The 24,841-nt window shown below is 44.7% G+C and overlaps 1 protein-coding gene across 1 annotated transcript in view; it reads left to right on the top strand.

Moving 5' to 3' along the window:
* Positions 1 to 18,252, top strand: part of LOC118365170 (TNF receptor-associated factor 4-like) — a 49,339-nt gene extending 31,087 nt beyond the window's left edge. Inside the window, exons 2-7 of the mRNA XM_035747190.2 lie at positions 6,447 to 6,498; positions 9,960 to 10,064; positions 10,416 to 10,577; positions 13,682 to 13,843; positions 14,726 to 14,881; positions 15,634 to 18,252. Coding sequence (XP_035603083.1) covers positions 6,447 to 6,498; positions 9,960 to 10,064; positions 10,416 to 10,577; positions 13,682 to 13,843; positions 14,726 to 14,881; positions 15,634 to 16,266 — 1,270 coding nt within the window. The 3' untranslated portion in view covers positions 16,267 to 18,252. The remainder of the gene's footprint in view (positions 1 to 6,446; positions 6,499 to 9,959; positions 10,065 to 10,415; positions 10,578 to 13,681; positions 13,844 to 14,725; positions 14,882 to 15,633) is intronic.
* The last annotated feature ends 6,589 nt before the right edge of the window (positions 18,253 to 24,841 follow it).

Genomic DNA, 24,841 nt, shown 5'->3' with positions numbered 1-24,841 from the left:
GCAAGTCAGTTAAAAACATATTCTTATTTTCAATGACGGCCTAGGAACGGTGGATTAACTGCCTTGTTCAGGGGCAGAACGACAGATTTTTACCTTGTCAGCTCAGGGATTCAATCTTGCAACCTTACAGTTAACTAAATCATAATCGGTCGACATCTAGTTTAGTTTAAAGGTCTCTAGACAAAAATAGTGCACTATAGGGAATAGGGTGCCATTTGCGAAGCCTGTTCTTTGGCTCGGGGCCCTTCAGTCACTGCCCAATGACTCTCTCCATCTCCCCCTCCACTGTTCTACAGACCTCTTCACTCATGTGGATATGGAGTGTACTTCAGATCACTTCTCTAATCCCCTTTGTCTCTTCTCTGAATGAAAAGGTACAATATATATACAAAAGTATGTGGACACCCCTTCAAATGAGTGGATTCGTCTATTTCAGCCACACCCGTTGCTGACCGGTGTATAGAATCGAGCACACCGCCATGCAATCTCCATAGATAAACATTGGCAGTAGAATGTCCTTACTGAAGAGCTCAGTAACTTTCAAGGTGGCACCGTCATAGAACGACAAGTCAGTTTGTCAAATTTCTTTCCTGCTAGAGCTTCCCCGGTCAACTGTAAGTGCTGTTATTGTGAAGTGGAAACGTCTTGGAGCAACAACAGCTCAGCTGTGAAGTGATAGGACACACAAGATCACAGAACGGGACCACCAAGAGTTGAAGCGCTTAAAAATGGTCTGTTCTCAGTTGCAATACTCACTACCAAGTTCCAAACTACATCTGCACAAGAACTGTTTGTCGAGAGCTTCATGAAATGGGTTTCCATGGCCAAGCAGCCGCACACAAGCCTAAGATCACCATGCGCAATGCCAAGCGTCGGCTGGAGTGGTGTAAAGCTTACCGCCATTGGACTCTGGAGCAGTGGAAACGTGTTCTCTGGAGGGAGGAATCACGCTTCACCATCTGGCAGTCCAACGGACGAATCTGGGTTTGGCAGATGCCAAGTGAAAGCTACCTTCCCCAATGCATAGTGCCAACTGTAAAGTTTGATGGAGGAGGAATAATGGTCTGTGGCTGTTTTTCATGGTTCGGCCGTGCCCCTTAGTTCCAGTGAAGGACATCTTAACGCTACAGCATATAATGACTTTCTAGACAATCCTGTGCTTCCAACTTTGTGACCTTCCCCAACAGTTTGGGGAAGGCCCTTCCCTGTTTCAGTATGACAATGCCCTCATGCACAAAGCAAGGTCCACACAGAAATGGTTTGTTGAGATCGGTGTGGAAGAACTTGACTGGCCTGCACAGAGCCCTGACCTCAAATCCCTCGAACACCTTTTGGACGAATTGCAATGCAGACTGCGAGCCAGGCCTAAACGCCCAACATCAGTGGCCAATCTCATTAATGCTCTTGTGGGTGAATTGAAGCAAGTCCCCACAGAAATGTTCCAACATCTAGTTGAAAGCCTTCCCCCGAAGAGTGGATGCTGTTATATCAGCAAAGGGGGGAACCAACTCCATATTAATGCCCATGATTTTGGAATGAGATGTTCGATGAGCAGGTGTCCACATACCTTTGGTCATGTAGTGTATTTAGTCAAATGTGATGGAGACTCTTTATCTTTTGAAGGAGAGCTGTGATTTAGAGTCCTTTCATTAGCTCCAACTGCTACTAACATCAGCAAGAAATCTCCCAATCTGTTGTTGGTTACTACTAGGCATCGTATAAACAACTGAAAATGTAGTTTTACGACAGGCCATTTAATTCAACTGGAACGGGTTTACATTTTCTCCCTTTCAGCATTGCATAGGATAGGTTTATTGTGCATATATTATATTGTGCAAGCCAGAATGGCCCTTAGGGTCATGTTTCTGTGGTGTACAAGTACACTTCCTGGACAGGAGGCTAGTCTGTCAACGGGCTTATAAAGGGCAGTTATAATGACAGTCTCATTACTGTTGGAAACAAGAGGCTGATAATTTGATGTCAGTTATAACACATACACACACACATTCATATACACACAAAAAAAACTGTTGGATTTCGGGGATTAAGAATCTCCTGCTGAGATGAAACAAGATTCCTGTTTTCTCCCAACATTCTGGTAGCAGAAGCATGGACTTGGGATCAGCTGGGAGACTGAAAGTCAGGAAGCCTGAATAAAAGGAACTGATGGCATTTAAGATCTTGTTTGTGTAGAAGAGTTAATCTACTTCTTTACTTCAAAATAAAATGATTTTGCATGAGGATGAACATTAAACCTCAGGGTAAGCTTCCAGAGAAGACAAGCAAGCCAGGCCTGATACATCTACTTGCCAGACAACCCAGTCAAGTGTCTTGATAAGATCTCTGAGTTTGAAAATACCTCCTCTGAGTCCCAAATGGCCTATGGGCCTTGGTCAAAAGTAGTGCACTATTTAAGGAATAGGGTACTATTTGGGACAGAAGTCAACCTCTACAGCAATAGCAGAACTCTCTTTTGGACGTTAACAGGTCACAGACGTCCTGCTCTCCAGAACTCTTATAAACTCCTCTGAGGTGTTTGTTTAGCTCTACACAGCCATGCCCTTTACTATTGTAAACCTGGTTCGGGTCTGGGGTCTCCCTGGCAGCTTTCTCTGTGTGTGGTGGCTGTACGGTCCCTAGACAGCCTGTCTGCAGTCTTCGGCAGGCCAACCAAACCTGGGGGATTTGTCTTGTTCTTCTCGGCGGCCGTCTGCCTGTCACGAGGCATAAGGAGGGTGACGGTACAGTGTTGTGATTGCTGTCCTCACTTTATCACTGGGCTCAATGGATGGCTGTTTAATCTGCTCTCATGGCCTACAAGAGGATTTGAGGGCAAGAGAGAGGGTGCAATTAGGGGCTGGAGAGGGGGGATGGGTCAGGGGGGTACAGGGAAATAATAGGGTAATGCTGGGGGACTTTCACCCATGGAGGGGAAATGACCCTAATTAGAACAGGGGAGAAGGCTGTTGTCTGACCAGATAAGGGGGTGATTTTGAACATGTAATTAGGTGTGGGGCATACTCATCCAGCCTTCTGCTGTTTTGGTCCGCGGGCCTGCTGGATCGGATTTTGGCCTCCCTGCACTGCAGCACAACAGCTGTGGAGCCTAGGCTACTCTCACGGTATTTGAGACAGGGAAAGGATGGGAACCCATTGACATTTTAATGTGGTGATTATATTAAACATGCTATGTGGTTACCGAGCAGTTCTGTCTGCAGTGCTTTCCCAACATGAGTGATTGGTTAGTTTGTAGTTTATCAGCCACTCACCCTGTATAATCATTGACTTTGCTTGCTGTGTTCAAGTCAGGCACTGTTATCTCTGACCTGTGTATCGTAGTAGGCACATATTTGTCTCCTGTGAAACTGTAGCCTAGTTGGAGTGAAACTGTTGGTATCAGTAATGCCGTTGGTTTGTGAGTGGACAGGGTGCAAGGTCCCTGCGGGTGACCAGGCTGTACTGTATGTATGCAAAGTAATTTTCCCTTTTTTCAGTGTTACAATAACAATATTGTTGATCCTCTCACAGTGCTGAGTGATTGGAGGTGGGCATTGAAGTAGTCAAGGGCATTGAACAGTCATTAGTGCAACCTTACTCTCCACTGTAAGAAGGTCTTCAAGTAGTCATAGAAATGGTTTGTCAAGCGAAAGGGAAGACTTGTATAGAAGCTATTATTAATCCAATGCACCCTCCTCTCTGCTAATGTGCTGTCACAAAGCGGCAGTGAGTTCCACAAACAAGCGGGCTGTAGAGTCGGGGAGCATTATGAACAGCGGGCCAAGCAGATGAATACGTGGCTGCAGGACGTTCTCTGCAAAGCAGGGAGGGAATAATCCTGACAGGCTGTGACTACGTTTTTTCGACTGTCTGCCTCTCTGTGTCAGACAGAGCAGAGGAGCAGCCTGGGTGGGTCCTTTACCTGTAAACCCTTCTTTCCTGCACTGCTTACATCTCCCCTGTCTAGTCCAGCAAGGAACCCCTTTCTGTCTGTTCCTATTTCCTTTCTCGTTATTGGGGAAGAGTCACTACACAGCCCCACGTACCAAATGGCCCCCTATTCCCTATACAGTGCACTACTTTTGTGGGCCCCGGTAAAAAGAAAATAGTGCACTATATAGGGAGTAGGGTGTTGTTTGGGATGTAGCCCACAGCTCTGCGTCATGCAGTCCGGCCCTGTAGCTCTAAAACGCATAATCAACATCAAATAGATGAGGCTCTAATGATGGAGATTAGTAAATGATTTCACAGTACATATGAGATGTTCTGCTGACTGGGCTCTTTCACCTGGTGATCGATAGATTTTTTTTTTTTACAGACGCATTGTTTATTAATTGCTCTCCAGCTCCCTGCTGACAGAGTGACCCTAATGGACTGGAATTACTGTCGTCTCGTAATGCATTAACCTCCCCCTCCCTCCCTCACCTCCCCCCCCTCCCCCTGTCATCCCTCTGGTCTGTTGTTCTGCATGCAGCTGATTCCACAGCAGCTGGAGAGGCAGGCCAGGCAGCCCAGCCGGGGCAAAGTGCAGGATGATCACTGATCATGTGTTCCACCACCACATGGCCCTGGGTCTCTGGTCCACTCCCTGGGGGCCTCAAGCTCTGTCAATTGACATTGAGGCCAACTAGATTCCAGGGTGTAACAATGGCCACGGGGACCCTGGTCAATAGGGACGTTGTATGCATCCCAAATGGCAACTTATACCCTACATAGTGCAAAAGTAGTCCCCATAATGGGAGGCACCCATTGTAGGACCCTGGGAGCAGAGACCACTGCCCTCCCTGCCCCCTTCGGGCTCTTTGTTTTCCTATTAATCTATTAATGTACTTTATGGAGAGGTCAGCTTTTTTTTCTGTTGTTTACCTCGTACATGGTGATAGTAGGACAGATGGAGCTTCAGGGCCTTGTGGCTTCAACCCAAAACACTGAGGTTATTTTAGTCCCCCTCTCACACCCGTGGGCAATGAAAAGGTATGCAAAGCAAAGGAGCATTTCGCCATGAGTGTTACAGTACCTCTATCAATTCTTGCAAATCTCTTGCCTGGCTGCGGCCTATGAAAATTACATTACGATCCCATATATGTGCACTGGGCCACGAGGAAAGGGAAGTACATTCTCATGTCACTGACTGACTGACTGACTGACTGACTGACCCTCTTGATCCATGTCCCAGCCACCACTATGGCTCAGCAGGGGGCCTGCAGCCCACCACTTCACTACAGACACGTCTCTTTAAGGGGTGCACACATCGCACCGAATGTAGATTTCCCGTTCGTCTACCATTCATTTAGCGCGCTGTTGATGTCTGACTGCTGACATTTTCAGTTTGCACTCGGTTCCCCTGTACTCTCGCAAGGCAAAATCTCAGGGGATCTGCCACTGATGGCCCTTTAAAGTTGCTCTTTGTGTCACTTATTGACTCGCTTCGCTGTAAATAAAATAAAATGACATTGGTCACGTACACATATTTAGCAGATGTTATTGCAGGTGTAGCAAAATGCTTGTAAGAAATAACACACAAAAAACAAAATACTGCAAAGTTGCTCTGTCAGCGCCTTCTTTGTAGATCTACTGCATAGTACATCTATGGGCTCAACACGGTGAGCTTCCCCCCACTGCCTGCCTACACTACTGACGTCATCTGTATTATTTACTAGAGTGAATATTTCATGGTGGCGTCAGGACTGGGGACGTGCTGCGTTGTTACCAGAGGGCCACCACCACCCATCTCATGGCAGGCCACCCATCTCATGGCAGGCCACCCATCTCATGGCAGGCCACCCATCTCATGGCAGGCCACCCATCTCTTCCTGCCCTTGGTAAAAGGCAGCTAAATCAAGGCAGGCAGAGTGTTTCATTTTTGCCGCTGCCTGTGTGATAAAACCAGAGATCTCAGATCTTAATTTGGGTTTTATTGCCGCTGGAGAAAATAGAGAAGGGAGGGAGGGTACAAAGTTACCGGCCTCCTGCTCTTTATAGGAAGCAGGAAGCCTCTTCACACACGCTCAGATTGTCATCCCCCTGCCTTTAAAAAGAGGGGTAAAAATGAACACCTTTGACATGACAGCAAGAGAGAAAGGGAGGGGTAGGGGCGGGGGAGAGAAGCCCTTAATGTATTATAGATAGACAGATCAGGCTGCAACGTCTTCTCTTTTCCTCTCCAGTAATACAACTGGGAATGTGTGGAAATAAATCCCTGGAGGGAGGAACATGAAAGGGCAACTTCATAAAAGTTAGTGGCTCAGAGAAACTAAAGCTTTATTGTACAGTGCAGTGTGGTTGGGATGGGTGTGTGAGAGCAGAGAATGGGTGTGCGGGTGCTTTTTGAAGGCAACTGGAGGAGAGGCAAGGGCACTGTGTGTGGACCTCTTAGGACAGTGGTACCCTATCAAAGAAATGGATTGTCAATGATTATTAACGTGTCCTTTCCTTCTTATGTCTTACAGTGAGGGGGTCTTCAAGTGCCCAGAGGACCAGCTGCCCCTGGACTATGCCAAGGTACGGTTAAAACTCACTTATCCACTTTCTCACATGTCCCTGACAGTCCCACCCATTCAAGTTTCAATACAATCTGTGTGCCAGTTAACCAATACTTAAGCCTACAACCATAGTTAAGCCTACAAACACGCCCCAATCAACAGAATTCACCCTCACTTTCTGATGTGCTCCTTCTTACAAAATCATGTCTCTGGGCTACCCAGTAACTTCCCCATACAACACACGTATTATGAATGTAAATCTGTGTGTTGTACCACGTCCTGGTCAGGCTGAGATGAGGCCTTATTTTAACTGTGAATCTGAAGTGGTGTGACCTAAATGGCACTTTTGACCAAAAGTAGTGAACTATATAGGGAATAGTAGGGTGCCATTTGGGAAACCACAAGAACACATGAGTCACCATGTCCCTTACCCCAGACCCATAGACCAACAGACAGAGGGCTCAGGCAGCTAGCTAGCCATCCTCGTATAGGTCCACTAATTGCGCTAACGAAGAACCACAGGCTACTCATTCCCCTTGGAATGTCAGGGTTGATGACGGTCCGTTTCTCAGTGCACAAAACAGTTCACTCTCGCACACTACTGTCAACATGGAAGTTTTACAGTTTTATACAGTACCCATGAAAAACAAATGGGCAGACATGATTACACAACTGGAGAGTGAGTGGCTGGGGAGTGGTAAAAGCACTCTCCAGCCTAACAGCCAAAGTCAAAGGTTGTGGTATATTTTTAAGTATTGCATTGCTGGAGAAAAGCAGGGTATTGCATTGATCTGACAGAAAAGAGAGGCAAAAATCACTAAAACAGTAGCTCTCCTAAAACTCTTCATCCCAGTCCAGAGAAAGAATACCACATCTAAATCTCTTTAATTAAACTTTTGGCTTCTTACGCCGTCTTTTATTTTCAGCATTTAATCAGATTGTACAGGGGGTGTATGGTGGCAGTCTATTTGTAATGAAAGAATGACTCTCACAAACTTGATTTCCCCACTGTGCCAGAGTGTGCAGCGAAAGGATAAGGACTTAATTCTGCTCTGTGCATGAGAGGACCCCAAGCTTAACGCTTAACAAAGGTATTAAAACACCAATGACCACTAATTCATCATCTCAGTTACTGTACAGTCTCATTGGTTGGTTTTCCCATGAATTAATGAATTTCCCATACAGTAGGCCCATCCTGCTCTATACTAGAACATTAGCATGCTAAAGTGTGTTAGGAGTTCAGAGGCAGTCCAGTGAGGTGTGGAGGTCAGTGGGGTAGCGCTGCGAGCGCTAGCGAAGTTCTTAAGGAGACTGTAGTCATGACAGAGAAGCAGTACATGGGTCCCCACTGGGAGGACGTGCTCATTGCACACCTGTCAGACACTGGTATTTACTGATACCTTCACAGCCTCCCACTCACCTGTAAAATACACGCTACTGGTGATTAGAGATGAGTCCCAAATGGCACCCTATTCCCTATATCATACACTTCTATTGACCAGAACCCTGTGAGCCCTGGCCAAAAGTACAGTGCAGTATATAGGGAATAGGGTGCCATTTGGGACACAGTCCAGCTCCCTGGGTACATTTCATTACACTATGTCCCTGTCCTTGCCCTCCCCTGAACACATCTCAATTCTAATAATGCTCTCATTTCACCCAGGCAGTGCAACATGTCATTTAAGCTGTGAGACCGCAGCTGACTGTCTATTCCAAAACACAACAGACAGACAGACAGACAGACAGACAGACAGACAGACAGACAGACAGACAGACAGACAGACAGACAGACAGACAGACAGACAGACAGACAGACAGACAGACAGACAGACAGCTTTAGTTCCATGATCCTCCAGGGACTATGTTATTAAAAGGTCTTTATTGCAGTCCCCCGCAGACTCCCAGGCTGGAACAATAAGGGAGTGTTAAGGTTTACTTTAGAGGATTTGGTTTCTTTGTCATCTTGGCTCAGCACATGTGATTTCCAGTAGGAAATAGTAGTGCAGTTATCTGCTTCAATCACTCACCATGCATTATTATGCTGCGTACATGCTGCAGTACATTGTAAGAGACAGTGCTGTTCTGTAGCACAATACAATACTTGCTTTATTGGTCCATTTGCACAGATAACCTATTCTTTATTTGTTGCTGTCATAGTACCCAACCTGACACACAACACACACATCACAGACTGGGAGCAACACACACATTCTCTGCCGTAGTGCTGAGCTCTTTTCAAATGGAAAGATTCTTCTCTACTTTATATTTTGGTGACTTGAAGGCAGTTTTCATTACAGCATGGTGAATGTGATATATAATTCATCCTCACTAGTTAAACTACTGTAGCACACAGCTTTTATTTGAGATGACATAACAGTTCATGTAAGTTAATGGACCAGTAAATGTTGCCAAGTCAGGAGAGTGAAAAGTTTTACCTCAGATCTACTTTTGGCCCTAATGTATTATTCACTGGACCCTTTTCAATTCCACTGCACACTTACCATTTATAATTCTGACTATTATTTATGTCTAAAGAAAACATTTAGGCTATGGTAAAACCATAGTATCTCAATGTTTTGATTCATAGCCTATAGAGAAAGAGACCGCCTCTCGTATGAAGGTGTGTGACTACAGTTGAGCTGTTATTTGTTTTAGGGACAGCTCTGACATTTTGAGGAAGTTCCTTTTCTCTTCGTGTAACAGAGGCAGCCTGGGCAACATATGGACGGAGATTCATGCAGTGCTGCCTCACAAGGGTTGTCACGGAGAGCGTGTGTGTGTTTGTGTGGCCTAAATCTGTAAATCCAGAGGATACTGTTCTTTAGGGAGCAGATTTGGCTTGATTGGATAGAGAAGGACCTCATCCTTCTTGATCAGTGACTATGGGGTGTTCTCTCCCTCCTTCCTCACTTTAATTCTCTCTCTGATGTTTTCTACATTTCATGAACTATAATTCCATAAACATTGCAGTATGTGTTCTTGTGTTCACAGAAGTTCAATTGTTATTCCTAATTTTGGGCCTGATTCATTCGTCATTCATGTCCAGGACTTGTACTTTCAACTTCCTCTTCTGCTGTTTTGCTGTTGGTCGCTAAGACTCTCTTTGTCAAGGCTTCATTGTATTATTAATACACTTAGTTAGGCATCAACATGATAATCATTCCTAACTGCTGGGAACACCCTTTGTCTTAATCAGTGACACACTATATTAGTTTGAGTGTTGCCCTGGGTGCGGCCACTATTCCCCCACACTGTCCCCATAAAATAACCACACCATCCAGGGTTTATACTGCAGTTATCCCAGTGTGACCCGATGCCTGTGTTTTGCCGTCAGTATTAAGGAGATAGCTTCCTGTACAGGCAGTGTACTTGTACGTCAACCTGCCTCATGCTACAGAAACAGGAGATAGGCTGGACAAGGCGCATCTATACCTGTGAGCCAGTGCTGATCATGTCCTCATGGTTGTGTCATGGCTACAGATCTACCCTGACCCAGAGCTGGAGCAGCAGATCCTGGCTCTGCCCATCCGCTGCATCCACAGTGAGGAAGGCTGTCGCTGGACCGGACAGATGAAGCAGCTCCAGGTCAGTAGCTGCCTGCCTGGCTTTCTTACCCTTTTTTTTTACCTCTCTCTCACTCATCCTCTCCCTCTCTCATCCTGTCTAAGATACCTTTTTTATGACCATAGCCCTGTGTCAAATCAAATCAAATTGTATTTGTCACATACACATGGTTAGCAGATGTTAATGCGAGTGTAGCGAAATGCTTGTTCTTCTAGTTCCGACAATGCAGTAATAACCAACAAGTAATCTAACTCGTGCCTCCAGTGTGTTGGGTTATCTGCTAGCGCAGGCCTGGCTAAATGCAGGCTGAGAGAGCGTGTTGGTGTCTTGCTGCTGACACATTCCTCTCGCCCCTCCCTCCGTCTCCCTCAGGGTCACTTCTCCACCTGCGCCTTCAATGTGATCCCCTGCCCCAACCGCTGCTCCATCAAGCTGACGCGCCGTGACCTGCCTGACCACCTGCAGCACGACTGCCCCAAGCGCAAGGTCAAGTGCGAGTTCTGCGGGAGCGAGTTTACCGGGGAGGCCTATGAGGTAAATAAACAACAACAAGCAGAGACCTACTTTTTCTTTTTTCTATTTTTACAGAGTAGCACTAGCAAGTAAACAACCTGGTTAAGGCCACATTTCACTGAGTGAATAGTAGTCTTTGTAGTGTCTACTCCAGGAAGCCAAGTATGTAAATTACGCTAGCTTTTGATGGTGGCAGTGTATTTAGAAATAACACGTTTGTTGGCGTGAGGGGAGAGACGTAGAACTGTGCACCTTTCATACTGTGTTTTTCTCTCCGTCCAGAGAAGTGGTGCCTCAGGGTTAAAGTTAGCCTCTCTCCCTCTCACTAACACCTCTGGTACTGTTTACAGGCTGCCCCTCCTCTGCTCTGTTTATACAGGCCCAATGTGGCCTTTCCACCATAACAGAATTCTTAATATGGCTCCAGCTTTTTATAGGAAAGTCAGTTGTTCATTTTCAGTGGCAGTGGGATCATAAAATTGGCCCTTGAATGTTTTGGTACCTACTGGAGAGCTCTTCTTTGACTACACCCATTCAGCATCGTTCACACCCTCCTAAACCGGAACCCAAACCGTCTGCGTGTGTGCGCCATCGTGCATAAATTCATTTTGTCCACCTATACCAAACGCAATCACGGCACGCAGGTTAAAATATCAAAACAAACTCTGAACTAATTACATTAATTTGGGGACAGGTCAAAAAGCATTAAACATTTATGCCAATTTAGCTAGTTAGCTTGCACTTGCTAGCTAATTTGTCCTATTTAGCTTGCTTGCTGTTGCTAGCTAATTTGTCCTGGGATATAAACATTGAGTTGTTATTTTACCTGAAATGCACAAGGTCCTCTACTCCGACAATTAATCCACACATAAAAAGGTCAACAGAATCGTTTCTAGTCATCTCTTCTCCTTCCAGGCTTTTTCATCTTTGAACTTATATGGTGATTGGTATCTAAACTTTCATAGTATTACCACGATGACAAGCAACACAGTTCGTCATTCAATCACCCATGTGGGTATAACCAATGAGGAGATGGCACGTGAGTACCTGCTTCTATAAACCCATTAGGAAATGGGAGAGGCAGGACTTGCAGCGCGATCTGCGTCAGAAATAGAAATGACTCATATTTTAGCCCTTGGCAACGCAGACGCTCATTGGCGCGTGCGAGCAGTGTGGGTGCAATAATTGAATAACATAGATTTCTAAATGTATTATGCAACGTGAGCGGTTATTCATGGTATTTGCCCCACCCGTTAAGGATTCACACACAATCCCAACCAATACTACTAGTGATGCAAACTGATTGTCATAGCTAGCCACCATCCATGAATCTGCAGGTAGCTAAAGTTAACCAACTAAGTTCAATGTTCAACCAACTAAGTTCAAAGTTCAACATTAGGCTATAACTAGCAATGATAATGGCTTTCTGAGATACCAATAATATTAATACACAGATCATACACTTAACGTTAAATAGTGAGCCAGCCAGCTAACTAGCTAACAGTTTGCTATAACTTGCAACGAAAATTACTTTCTGACCAAATTAGAAAACAAAAGATAGCTAAAAAATGTTGCTAGATTCTTACCAGTATACAGCCGCCTGTGTTCTCTTTTCGACTTCCTTTGCATTTGCAATCATACTGTACTCTGCTTCCACTGGGAATTCCACTGATTTCAAAACTTAGTCAACTTCTTCCATGACAATAACACTGATCTCTATTTCTTCCCCATTACTTTCTTCAGAAGACTAGGTTTTTACCTAAATCAGGGATTTCCTCATCGTCTGATTCATTTTCAGAGTCCGAGAGAGTCAGCATGGCACGATCGTTCTCCAGAAAGTAGTCCATCAGGAGGCCTCCCGAGTGGCGCAGTGGTCTAAGGCACTGCGGCTAGCTGTGCTACCAGAGACTCTGGGTTTGAGCCCAGGCTCTGTCGCAGCCGGCCGAGACCGGAAGGTCCATGGGGCGACGCACAATTGGCCTAGCGTCGTCCGGGTTAGGGAGGGTTTGGCCAGTAGGGATATCCTTGTCTCATCGCGCACTAGCGAGTCCTGAGGCGGGCCGGGCGCATGCATGCTAACCACGTCGCTAGGTGTACGGTGTTTCCTCCGACACATTGGTGTGGCTGGCTTCCGGGTTGGATGCGCGCTGTGTTAAGAAGCAGTGAAGCTTGGTTGGGTTGTGTTTCGGAGGACGCATGGCTCTCGACCTTCGTCTCTTCCAAGCCCGTACAGGAGTTGTAGCGATGAGACAAGACAGTAACTACTAATAATTGGATACCACGAAATTGGGGAGAAAAAGGGGGTAAAAATATATAATAATAATATATAATAATATATAATATATAATATATATAATATATATAATAATAATATATGCCATTTAGCAGACACTTTTATCCAAAGCGACTTACAGTCATGTGTGCATACATTCTACGTATGGGTGGTCCCGGGAATCGAACCCACTACCCTGGCGTTACAAGCGCCATGCTCTACCAACTGAGCTACAGAAGGACCAGAATACAATTTTTTTTTTTTTTCCCACGGATCTTTATCGAAAGCGCCTATTAAATTCAGGGCAGCAATGTTGAGAGCAGTAGCAGAACTTTTGCAGTTCTCCATTATATCTTTCATTAAAGCAGCAGTAGCAAGGATTATCTACACATACTGAGCAGCTCATGTTATACACCGAAGCACTCTACATGGCAGACCAATCCTAACTTATCTTTTGGCATGTCCAGCCCATCCTTCTCAGCCAATCATGGCTAGCGGTTCCTGTCTTTTTCCATGGCAAAACCAACTAGGCTCGTAATTTAACAATTGTATTTGTATTTACAGATGGCGTACACGTTTGTTATTAAGGCACATGAAAGTTCACATGTTCCAGAAATCATTTATGCAAAAATAAAATAATTTAGATTTGTTTTAAAGTTGACTTTCAAATGCCTCTCCTGTGAAGTAGTGACGTGTGACATACGACTAGCTTCTTGAAACGGGTCACAATAATGATGAACTGCGCTGGAAGCTTGCTAGTTTTACTAGTAGTTTTGTTGCTAGTTTAGTTGGTTGTGATGATGTCAATGCTTGAGTTGTGACCTGTGTGTGTGTGTCCTGTCTTCTCTCCCAGAACCATCAGGGTATCTGTCCCCAGGAGAGTGTGTACTGTGAGAATAAGTGTGGTGCGCGGATGATGCGTCGGCTCCTGTCCCAGCACAGTCTGGCTGAGTGTCCCAAGCGCACGCAGCCCTGCAAGTACTGTGGCAAGGAGTTTGTCTTCGACACCATCCAGGTTAGTCAACAACATCAACACACCTCCTCTGACCGAACAAGCTCTAGGACTTCTTCCTTCCCTACATTCTCCTGCATATCCTGTTTTACAATCACATTTGTCATCACTTGATTAATGGCTACATTTTATTTTCCATCAATGTAGTATTTGTATTACTGCTTGGAAGGCCAGACCTAAATTAGTGCCCAAACTCAGACCTGTGAGAATGAAGTGTTTTGAAGGTTTATTCCGGAGGTTTGTTATGAGTCCTTCCCCTATTTCACTGTGTGTGATGAAGGAACAGTGCAGTCTGTCCTGGATGAAGGAGGGTTCTCAGTCTCTGTAGAGCGGGATGGCCCTGGGCCCACAGCTGCATGAACACTGGCTTTCATGGTGCCCACTACTCTGTGCCAGCCCGCTGTGCCTGCTGCTGTTTGTGCTGGCATTACCCACCCCCGGCAGCACCTGTCACCTCTCTGCACACATCCTGTCCTCAGGCCCAGCGGCCGGCCACTCGCACTCTCCTCTCATACCCACAGTTTATTCATCATGTCTTCCTCTCAGAGCACATGCTTTATGAGTTCAGCTCCATAATCAACTCGTTTATCTCATTCATACATTTTAATAGACAGCCATTATGATATGAAATGATACACTGCGTTTCTTAATCACTCATACAGTGATTTTGCTGTGCAAAGGGCTTCATGTTGTCTTGTCGATGCTCTTTCTCTTAATTGGTGGCAAAGATGCTTGCATGATACATGATTTTTAAAAATTGATCCCAATATATTTTTTTATCTATCTGGCTGTATAAATCTGGTACATTTCCAGAAATGTTGATTGATGTGCATTGTCTATGTCAAATTAATGTAATAAATGTAATAACTTTTTTCTACCCTCCAGAACCATCAGTACCACTGCCCTCGGTTTCCAGTCGCATGTCCAAACCAGTGTGGCACCCCCAACATAGCCCGGGAGGACTTGGCCAATCACGTGAAGGAGAACTGTGGCAGTGCCCTCATCCTCTGCCCCTTCAAAGATGCCGGCTGCAAACACAGGGTAAGGCTGACCTGCTGCTCTCTAGCTGGTTTCCATTACTTCAGACCCTCAAAGAGAAAAACTTTGATTCTAGCTTTTTGCAAGCGGCATAGTTTTATTTTTCATTACTGCCCACTGCTTTATTGATGTCACGTTTAATAATTGTTCCACTCTCGGGTAGTTTTTTGTGCATATTTCCAAAATTATATTTTGATTATTATGCTTCATGCTCTGGTTGAGTTGAAACCCTGTAACTTATGTCCAAGGGGATGATTGTTTTCAACATACAGAGCCGTCTGCCTGTCCTGCCTCTAGGCTCTATTTTAATGAGAGTCACACGTTTTCTCTGCTATGACAGCGCATTTTAGTCTATTTTTGAAAATGACGTCAATCTGAGAAAATGTGGAGAGCTCCCAGAGTCAGAGCAGACAGGCTTCATGCTTTGTGTTTCAAATGGGCGTTTGGAAAGTTCAGTCCATAGCAATGCAGATGGTCTGACAAAATGCATCAGGATAGAGAGTACAACCAAGCGTGCAGATGTTCAGTACACCAAACACAAATGTGTATGGCAGGGCTCCCAAAAGAGCAGCTGATTAGCAGACGGCCACAGGCTTGAATGTGAAACTCAAACAGACAAAACAATCTAGTGTGCTGTGCCACATTATTAAATCCAACATATTTCTATACAGCGTTTGTACTATACAGAGTTTCACCCTCCTTGCTACACACAGTGAGTGACGTCTCCCTAACTAGTCTCTCCTCTCTTCTTGCAGTGCCCAAAACTGGCGATCGGGCGTCACCTGGAGGACACGACCAAGTCTCACCTGACCATGATGTGCAGCCTGGTGGGGCGCCAGCGACAGGAGATCCTTGAGCTGCGGAGGGAGATGGAGGAGCTGTCAGTCAGCAACGATGGAGTGCTCATCTGGAAGCTCAGCGATTACTCCCGGAAACTCCAGGAGGCCAAGCTTCGGAATAACCATGAGTTCTTCAGTCCGCCCTTCTACACCCATCGCTACGGCTACAAGCTGCAGGTGTCTGCGTTTCTCAACGGTAACGGCAGTGGGGAGGGCTCGCACCTGTCCATCTACATCCGGGTGCTGCCGGGGGAGTACGACAACCTGCTCGAGTGGCCCTTCTCATACAAGGTGACCTTCTCCATCATGGACCAGAGCGACCCGTCGCTGTCCAAGCCCCAACACATCACAGAGACCTTCAACCCTGACCCCAACTGGAAGAACTTCCAGAAGCCGTGCAGCACCCGTAACTCGCTGGATGAGAGCACCCTGGGCTTCGGCTACCCCAAGTTCATCTCCCACGACGAGATCAAGAAGAGGAACTATGTCCGAGACAACTCCCTCTTCCTCAAGGCTTCCATAGAGATCCCCCAGAAGATCATGGCCTGAGGGATAACTGGTTTTGGTTTATCAGGAGGGACGGGAGGGTGAAAGACAGGCTTGAGACTGATATGACACTTACCTTGAGAACTTCACCACACTTATTCTTTAGACACAGACTGACTGTCCATATCCATATAGCCACTCCACTGTAGGAGCTGCTAGTCTGTTGGCTTGTGTTGGAGGACTGGACTGGAGGATCGCCCTATATTTAAATGGTAGAGAATTCTAAGTGTTAGGTCTGCAGAAACCATCACTCTCTTATTCTTATTTGTAAATGTTTATTTTCTAACATTTTTCTTCTCAATCTGCAACAAAAAGCCTTGGAAATCGACAGTGCCTAGAAAGTTTATTTTAAGTTATATTTAGTTGTTTTTCTACAGCACAGATGTAAATATTAAGAAATGATTGAGAGATGTTCTGGGGCTGGAAGGCATTCTTAAGCCTTTGCACTTAGAAATAATGTTTGGCTCCGGTTTGAACCATCCCATCTAATCACGAGCCGTCCAAAGAATAGGGCAAAGCTCAGGCTAGTGGAAGAAGCTCATCACACTCTCAAGCCCAACTGCCGTTTGTTTACATGCTCTTATAGTATCTCCCACTGATCCTTTAACAAATTCAAAGCTCTTGGTTAGCAAATTTGAGATTGCTGTTAAGCCCTTTGTCAGCAAACAATATTACAGCTGTGAATTAAATGTGTTTCTTCTTGTCACTGTTCTATCACTCTCTGTCTACAATTCGTAATTTGGCACATTCTATAATGCTTAGAAGGAGAGGATGATGATCTTTAGACAAAAAACAATTTGTCACAGGCAGATTTATAAGCCTCTAAAATACATCTCCTGTGGGGTCCTGAGAAGATAGATACAGTAGATGGGTTCCTATGCTTTGCTGGTCAAAGATGCTAATGTACAGTATGACGGTCTTTGAATGGGTAGAATTGAATCCACTCAGTCCTGTCAAGGGGTGATATAGTACATGTGCACTTAAGTGTGGAGGGAAAGCCATGAGGTCTTGGTATGTAGGTTGGGGAGAGATGAGCTCAAGACATCAACAGAAAAACATGCATCTGTCAATGCGATACAACGTGGACCACATTTGTGTACTGTAACCTGTATTCTTGAAATCTTCTCCCTTGATACTGAGGGCTTTTTTTGCAGTGGAGGAACTGTTAAACGGAACCAAATTCTTTTTATATTTGAAAAATGTGAGCAACATTTGTTAATAATGTGTCATAGACAGAAAGACATTGGAGTGAATTAGCTTAATGGAGGGCTATGAAGTGAAGTGCATTCGTGGTTTTTACTCAGCCCAGGTGGGCATAGGGGCTGTTTGGAAGATGCTTTATGCCTTGATCCTCTCCTGAGAGTGACGTGCGGGTGCCTCGGAAAAGACTGCATCTTAATAGTGTGGCGCTGCTGGTTACCATGGCCACCAGCGTGCATCTTCACTTCAGCACGTAAGCTTGCCATAAGGAGAGGTTGAAGAGGAGCAGCCATGTGCAATACACCAGTCAGAGGCTCCATCAGACCAGTAACACCCGCAGTGGAGGACTTGATCAAACATGCATGACATATGTGAATAATACTGATGTAAAAAATGCAGAAGCACATTCTGTCGTTTTTTTTATTCTACATGAAAATACCTGGTTTCTTGTTATAATACCAGCCAATATTTTACAGTGATTTTAAAGTAAAAAAAAAAACATTTTGTAAGATTATGTATTTTGCAAAGTACTTAAATGTTTAATACGACTTTTTGTTGTAAGTTAGGGTTGAGCTTGGGGATTTTCTGGACAGTTTTTAAAGTTGAATCTCTTCTGAATCTGAATAATTGGTTTGTTTGTTTCGTTTGGATCTCACATATATTGTGTCTGTATTTCGTTTTTAAAGTATTTATTTTAAGGCGCCATCACTTAAGCTTGATTAACTAGATTAATATGTTGATTGATGAGTGCTTCTCAATTTCTCTTTTAAAATAAAATACTATCTATTACCTCTTGCTTCAGAATGCTGCTATATATACTCTTTATGTAGTTGTATGTCTGAGTGTTTGCATCACCTACTGAGCTCTCCGCTTTCATCCACATTTTGTCAGGCAGTTTGGCCTCTCGTTGTTTACATTCCCCCCCAAAATGTTTTACTGATCGCATTGATGATTCTGCTAGGCTTGTAAGCACATACAGTAGACCAAACTAGATACAGTTCCTGGCTCAGCTGTCTCGTGGGCAGATACCTTCACTTGTCTGAAACTACAGCAAATCTTACATTAACTTTTGCTTCCTTGATGAAAAGGTGCAATTTATGTCTGAAATTCCTGCCTTTCTCAGCACTAAGTTTTTCTGAGAGAAATGTCTTGCCTCACCGTGTTTCACTTGTTTTATTTAGTCTCATGCTGAGCACCCACCATGCATCATAGTCTGAATTGACTTTTCACAGTAGAGCTGTCTGAGGAGCAGGCCCCATCAGATTACAACACACAAAGCCCTCCTGGTCGCCTCCCTTCCTCGCTCCCTTCCTCCCTCTCTGTTCCGACACCTCCAGAGATGGAGGGAACAGAGGAAAGGGGGCAGAGGGAGAGGAAGCAAGGCAGACGCTCGCCCTGCTTTGATGTGGTGCCAGGAGTTTGCTGTAGCTCTCAGCTTGAATGATGTTCAATGTGGAGTTTAGGGAAGAGGGGAAAATGAGCCTTTACCTCCGTTACTCAAATGTCCCTCAGGAAGGATACTGTCTTTTTTCACTTGTTTAGAATAGTTTGGGGAACTCTTTTTTCCAAAGTAAAACATTTGAGTTACACAAAGGGTGATGTGGAATGGTACTTACGCTCCGCTGTCAATTCTCCAGGATATTTGGTCATAGTCCTACTTACGTTTCTCTTTAAATGGCTACTTATTTATCATTATGGGAAAATTGTTCCCTTGACAAAATATGTTTCCCTGCTGTGGGTAATGTATTCAGTGGGATGATTCATCTGTGGAAGGGAGGGGTTCTCTAGGACAATCCCCTCTCTGTCTGTCCACAGACTAATGGCTTTCCACAGAGAGTGGCTTCATTCTGAGCTGCCTTCTATATAGTTAAGCATAATAACCAAAAGCCATACTGACAGCCTCAACATTTCCTGGTGCTGGGGTTCAAACAACAGCCTAGCTTGTGCTGCTTTGGGGCTGTACAGCAGCATTAAAATAGAAATGGCTAATTGCATGTTAGCTTCATGTTTCCCATGCCGAGAGTAGCGGAGCAGAGTAGTCACGTGTCATGCAGTCAATGCTCAACGTACTATACAGTACTGACCTTCTCTCTTGCTCATGTGACGGTTCGCCCGGTAAATGAGTCCTCGGGTAGCCTACACCCAAGCTCTTACACTACAGTGTTGTTCCCTATAGGTTAGCACACCCAGACTTTGGTCAATGTGAATACATGAGGGGAGTGACCGAGCAGGTTGGGTGAAAGAGGCTGAGTAAGAGGGAGGACCCAGCCCATAAGGATTTCCTCTGCCATACAACACATCAAAGAGTTGTGGTGTGGATTTGTGTAGCGTGCCATGCTGTCGTCTCATGTTGAAGTTAAACCATGACTGGTGTGGAGTGGGAGGGAGGGTAAGTGGAGTGGTGTGTGTGGCTCGGCCTGGCTGTGTCCTCAGAGCAACATATAGTTGCTCTCATATAGTTGAAGAGTCAGCTGATCGAACAGAGCTTTACTAGTACAGTACTTTACTATAACCACAATGTCAAGTGCTGGTAATTATAAATAATCTGATTGTGGATATCATGCCACTTAACTAAGTTGATTCTCTCTACCTCTGTCCCACATGTAAAAGTTGTGCTGTTCAGTGTTGTGGCTGGCTCTCCTTATTAGCACACTGGCTCTTTTTCAGTGGCAGCTTTCAGATAGATCAGATAACTGCCCCAGGAGCACAGAGAGCAGCCCTCTCACTCCATACTGTAGCCAAGCAGCGCTCCCAAGGCCAGAGACCTCGGGATAGACACTGCTTTGATTCAGGGAGTCATTCCATCCAGATGCCTCCTTTCACTCAACGTTGCCCTTGATCCCAAACAAACCGGATGACATGATCTTTATCTATAATGGACGTGGTAAAGGGCTGCGCCACACTGACCAAACTGATAACAACCACAATCATGATGGCGCCGTACTGGATGGCCGTCGTTTTCGAGCTCCAACTAAACTTAGCTATTTTCTGATTCTTCTGGCATTTAACTTTACTTTCACAAAATATATCCGTTATCATTAACTAGGAAAGTCAGTTAATAACAAATTCCTATTTACAATGACGGCCTACCCCAGCCAAACCCAGATGACGCTTGGCCAATTGTGCACTGCCCAATCATAGCCAGATATGATGTAGCCTGGATTTGAACCAGGTACTGCAGTGATGCCTCCTTCACTGAGATGCAGTGTCTTACACTGCTGCACCACTCAGGAGCCACAAGATCTTTTGAACATCAGATCGGCAGTTACTTATCCCAACTTCAACTTCGACTTATCTAACCTGGCCGCTTTCTGCAATTCCGACCCAATTTTTGATGTTTTCAAGAGGAAACGCCAGCATAACAGAGGCAAAAGAGGAAGGGGAGTACTGGTGAGATTGAGGCTAAGGGAAAACCGGCCACCACATCCCTCCATTCTATTGGCCACTTGATAATAAGATGGAGGATATCTGATCGCGGATTTGCTAACAACGGGACTCTTGTAATTGCAATATGCTCTACTTTTCTGAAACATGGCTGTTGGACAAAATACCCGACATGGGGTATCCAACTAGATTCTCCATTCAGCAAGAGGACAGGACAGGGGAGTCACACAAACTCACATACAATCTCAAATACAATCATCATAAATGCTGCATCATATACGCTGCTACTCTGTTTATCGTGAGATCATCAAGGACAACAACCACCCGAGCCACTGCCTGTTCACCCCGCTATCATCCAGAAGGCGAGGTCAGTACAGGTGCATCAAAGCTGGGACCGAGAACCTGAAAAACAGCTTCTAACTCAAGGCCATCAGACTGTAAAATAGCCATCACTAGGCGGGTTCCACTTGGTTAGGTAATCCTGCACCTTAGAGGCTGCTCCCCTATATACATAGACTTGAAATCACTGGCCACTTTAATAATGGAACACTAGTCAATTAACTAATGTTTACATATTTTTGCTTTACTCATCTCATATGTATATATTATATTCTACTGTATTTTAGTCTATGCCACTCTGACATTGCTCATCCTAATATTTATATATTCTTTAATTCTATTCTTTTACTTGTAAGTTTGTGTGTATTGTGTGTATTATGAATTGTTATAAATTACTGCACTGTTGGAGCTAGAAACACAAGCATTTCGCTACACCCACAATAACATCTGCTAAACATGTGTATGTGACCAATAAAATTTGATCAGATTTTATCCTGATGCCTAGTCACCTTACCCCTATACATATCTATCTCTATCACTCCAGTATCCCTGCACATTGTAAATATGGAACTAGAACTGACTGACCCTGCATATAGCTTACTTACTGTTGTTCTTACTTATATTTATTTAAAAAAAATATATATATAAAGAAAATATATATATATATACACTGGGGCAAAAAAGTATTTAGTCAGACACCAATTGTGCATGTTCTCCCACTTAAAAAGATGAGAGAGGCCTGTATTTTTCATCATAGGTACACTTCAACTATGACAGACAAGAGAGAAAAAAAATCCAGAAAATCACATTGTAGGATTTTTAATGAATGTATTTGCAAATTATGGTGGAAAATAAGTATTTGGTCAATAAAAAAAGTTTAACTCAATACTTTGTTATATACCCTTTGTTGGCAATGACAGAGGTCAAAAGTTTTCTGTAAATCTTCACAAGGTTTTCACACACTGTTGCTGGTATTTTGGCCCATTCCTCCATGCAGATCTCCTCTAGAGCAGTGATGTTTTGGGGCTGTTGCTGGGCAACACGGACTTTCAACTCCCTCCAAAGATTTTCTATGGGGTTGAGATCTGGAGACTGGCTAGGCCACTAAAGGACCTTGAAATGCTTCTTACGAAGCCACTCCTTCGTTGCCCGGGCGGTGTGTTTGGGATCATTGTCATGCTGAAAGACCCAGCCACGTTTCATCTTCAATGCCCTTGCTGATGGAAGGAGGTTTTCACTCAAAATCTCACGATTCATTCTTTCCTTTACACGGATCAGTCGTCCTGGTCCCTTTGCAGAAAAACAGCCCCAAAGCATGATGTTTCCACCCCCATGCTTCACAGTTGGTATGGTGTTCTTTGGATGCAACTCAGCATTCTTTGTCCTCCAAACATGACGAGTTGAGTTTTTACCAAAAAGTTATATTTTGGTTTCATCTGACCATATGACATTCTCCATATCTTCTTCTGGATCATCCAAATGCTCTCTAGCAAACTTCAGACGGGCCTGAACATGTACTGGCTTAAGCAGGGGGGCACGTCTGGCACTGCAGGATTTGAGTCCCTGGCGGCGTAGTGTGTTACTGATGGTAGGCTTTGTTACTTTGGTCCCAGCTCTCTGCAGGTCATTCACTAGGTTCCCCCGTGTGGTTCTGGGATTTTTGCTCACCGTTCATGTGATAATTTTGACCCCACGGGGTGAGATCTTGCGTGGTGCCCCGGATCGAGGGAGATTATCAGTGGTCTTGTATGTCTTCCATTCCCTAATAATTGCTCCCACAGTTGATTTCTTCAAACCAAGCTGCTTACCTATTGCAGATTCAGTCTTCCCAGCCTGGTGCAGGTCTACAATTTTGTTTCTGGTGTCCTTTGACAGCTCTTTGGTCTTGGCCATAGTGGAGTTTGGAGTGTGACTGTTTGAGGTTGTGGACAGGTGTCTTTTATACTGATAACAAGTTCAAACAGGTGCCATTAATACAGGTAACGAGTGGGGGACAGAGGAGCCTCTTAAAGAAGAAGTTACAGGTCTGTGAGAGCCAGAAATCTTGCTTGTTTGTAGGTGACCAAATACTTATTTTCCACCATAATTGCAAATAAATTCATTAAAAATCCTACAATGTGATTTTCTGGATTTTTTCCCCCTCATTTTGTCTGTCATAGTTGAAGTGTACCTATGATGACAATTACAGGCCTCTCTCATCTTTTTAAGTGGGAGAACTTGCACAATTGGTGGCTAACTAAATACTTTTTTTGCCCCACTGTATATGTATATATATTCAGATTTATTGTGTGTTTTCTGTTTTCTTTTCTGTTATTTTTAGTGGGACATTGCTATTGATTGCTGCATTGTTGCATTTACAGCTCACAAGAAAGGCATTTCACTGTACTTGTGCACGTGACATTAAGACTTGAAACGAAGCACTCTCCAGCAGACATTACCAGCTGTGTTTCTCTGACATGTGTGTGTGTGTGTGCGTACGCAATGTGTGTACTGTGCATTGAATGGAATGGGGGTAGTTGCCTAGAGATGGGAGTCTGCCTGTAGATGATACATCTTTTAAAGCCCTCTGTCTTAAACATAGGAGTGGGGAACGGGAACGGAAGCCTGAAGCCTCTGATGTATTGATCTCCCTATGCAGACTGTGATTCATCCAGCAAATGAGTGGTTGACCTGCTGTTTTGTACCTCTCAACAGCCAGCGGAGCAGGACCAGAGGCCACAGAGTGAGTCCCAAATGGCACTCTATTCACCTTTGGACTTATGTCAAAAGTGCACTAAATAGAGAATGGGGTGCTATTTGGGACATTACCAAGGGTTTCACTGACAGCCTCTCCTCTCAGCAATGCCTGCCTGGATCAATGACTGACTTGCTTTACCCATTGGGGGATGGGCTGGGAGAGGAGGCTGTGAGAGGGAGGGGAGAACTCTGAGGCCTCCCACTCCCTCCTTCACACTCCCTGCTGATCTCAATCAATACACTGCTAATCCTGTTCTGAGGTTTGGTTCTGCGTGATAGGTTAGGTGAGGGATTTGTCAAAATACACATGCACGGTGGGTACAGTGTGTGGTTATGATTTTAAAAACCATTGTAATGTGTTTGTGTTTTTATGTGTATAAAGCGGTGAATGATACTCTTCATTCATGGGTGGAACATGTTTTTTGTGCTCATTCTAATTCCCCTTGTATATTGCAAATATCTGCATTAACAGCCATAGGGGGAAGATGTGGGGGGCAAGGCTGGGTGGTAGTCCATGTGTAAGCATCTCACATACCTCACACAAAACTGTTATGTTTAATCTTACCACTATTTCTCGCCCCAGTTGGAAACACTAACACAGATTACTAAAGTTTCTCTCCTCACTTCCCTCTGTACAAACACTGTACAAAGACAGCGCATACATACAGAGGTCAGGACCAACCTGCTCCTGTCACCTGCTCCTAGTCTGCTCAGGGTACTGGGTGGTCAATGGCAAACACTAGGGATACACGACGCGAGGCTGTGAGAGGCGCTCTCTCTCTGTCTCCTGTATGGTGGTCAGAAGAACCAGTATCTGACACCTATATGAGGATTCCCCAACTGCTCAGATGCAAACAAGCAGTGAGGTGTCTGACTGGAGAGAAGCCATACAGCCCATCATGTTTAGAGACAGACAGGA

This window comes from Oncorhynchus keta, chromosome 1, assembly GCF_023373465.1.
Source record: "Oncorhynchus keta strain PuntledgeMale-10-30-2019 chromosome 1, Oket_V2, whole genome shotgun sequence".
Taxonomy (NCBI): domain Eukaryota; kingdom Metazoa; phylum Chordata; class Actinopteri; order Salmoniformes; family Salmonidae; genus Oncorhynchus; species Oncorhynchus keta.
The sequence above is the reverse complement of the archived record's forward strand: the minus strand, read 5'-3'. Positions and strand labels throughout refer to the sequence as shown.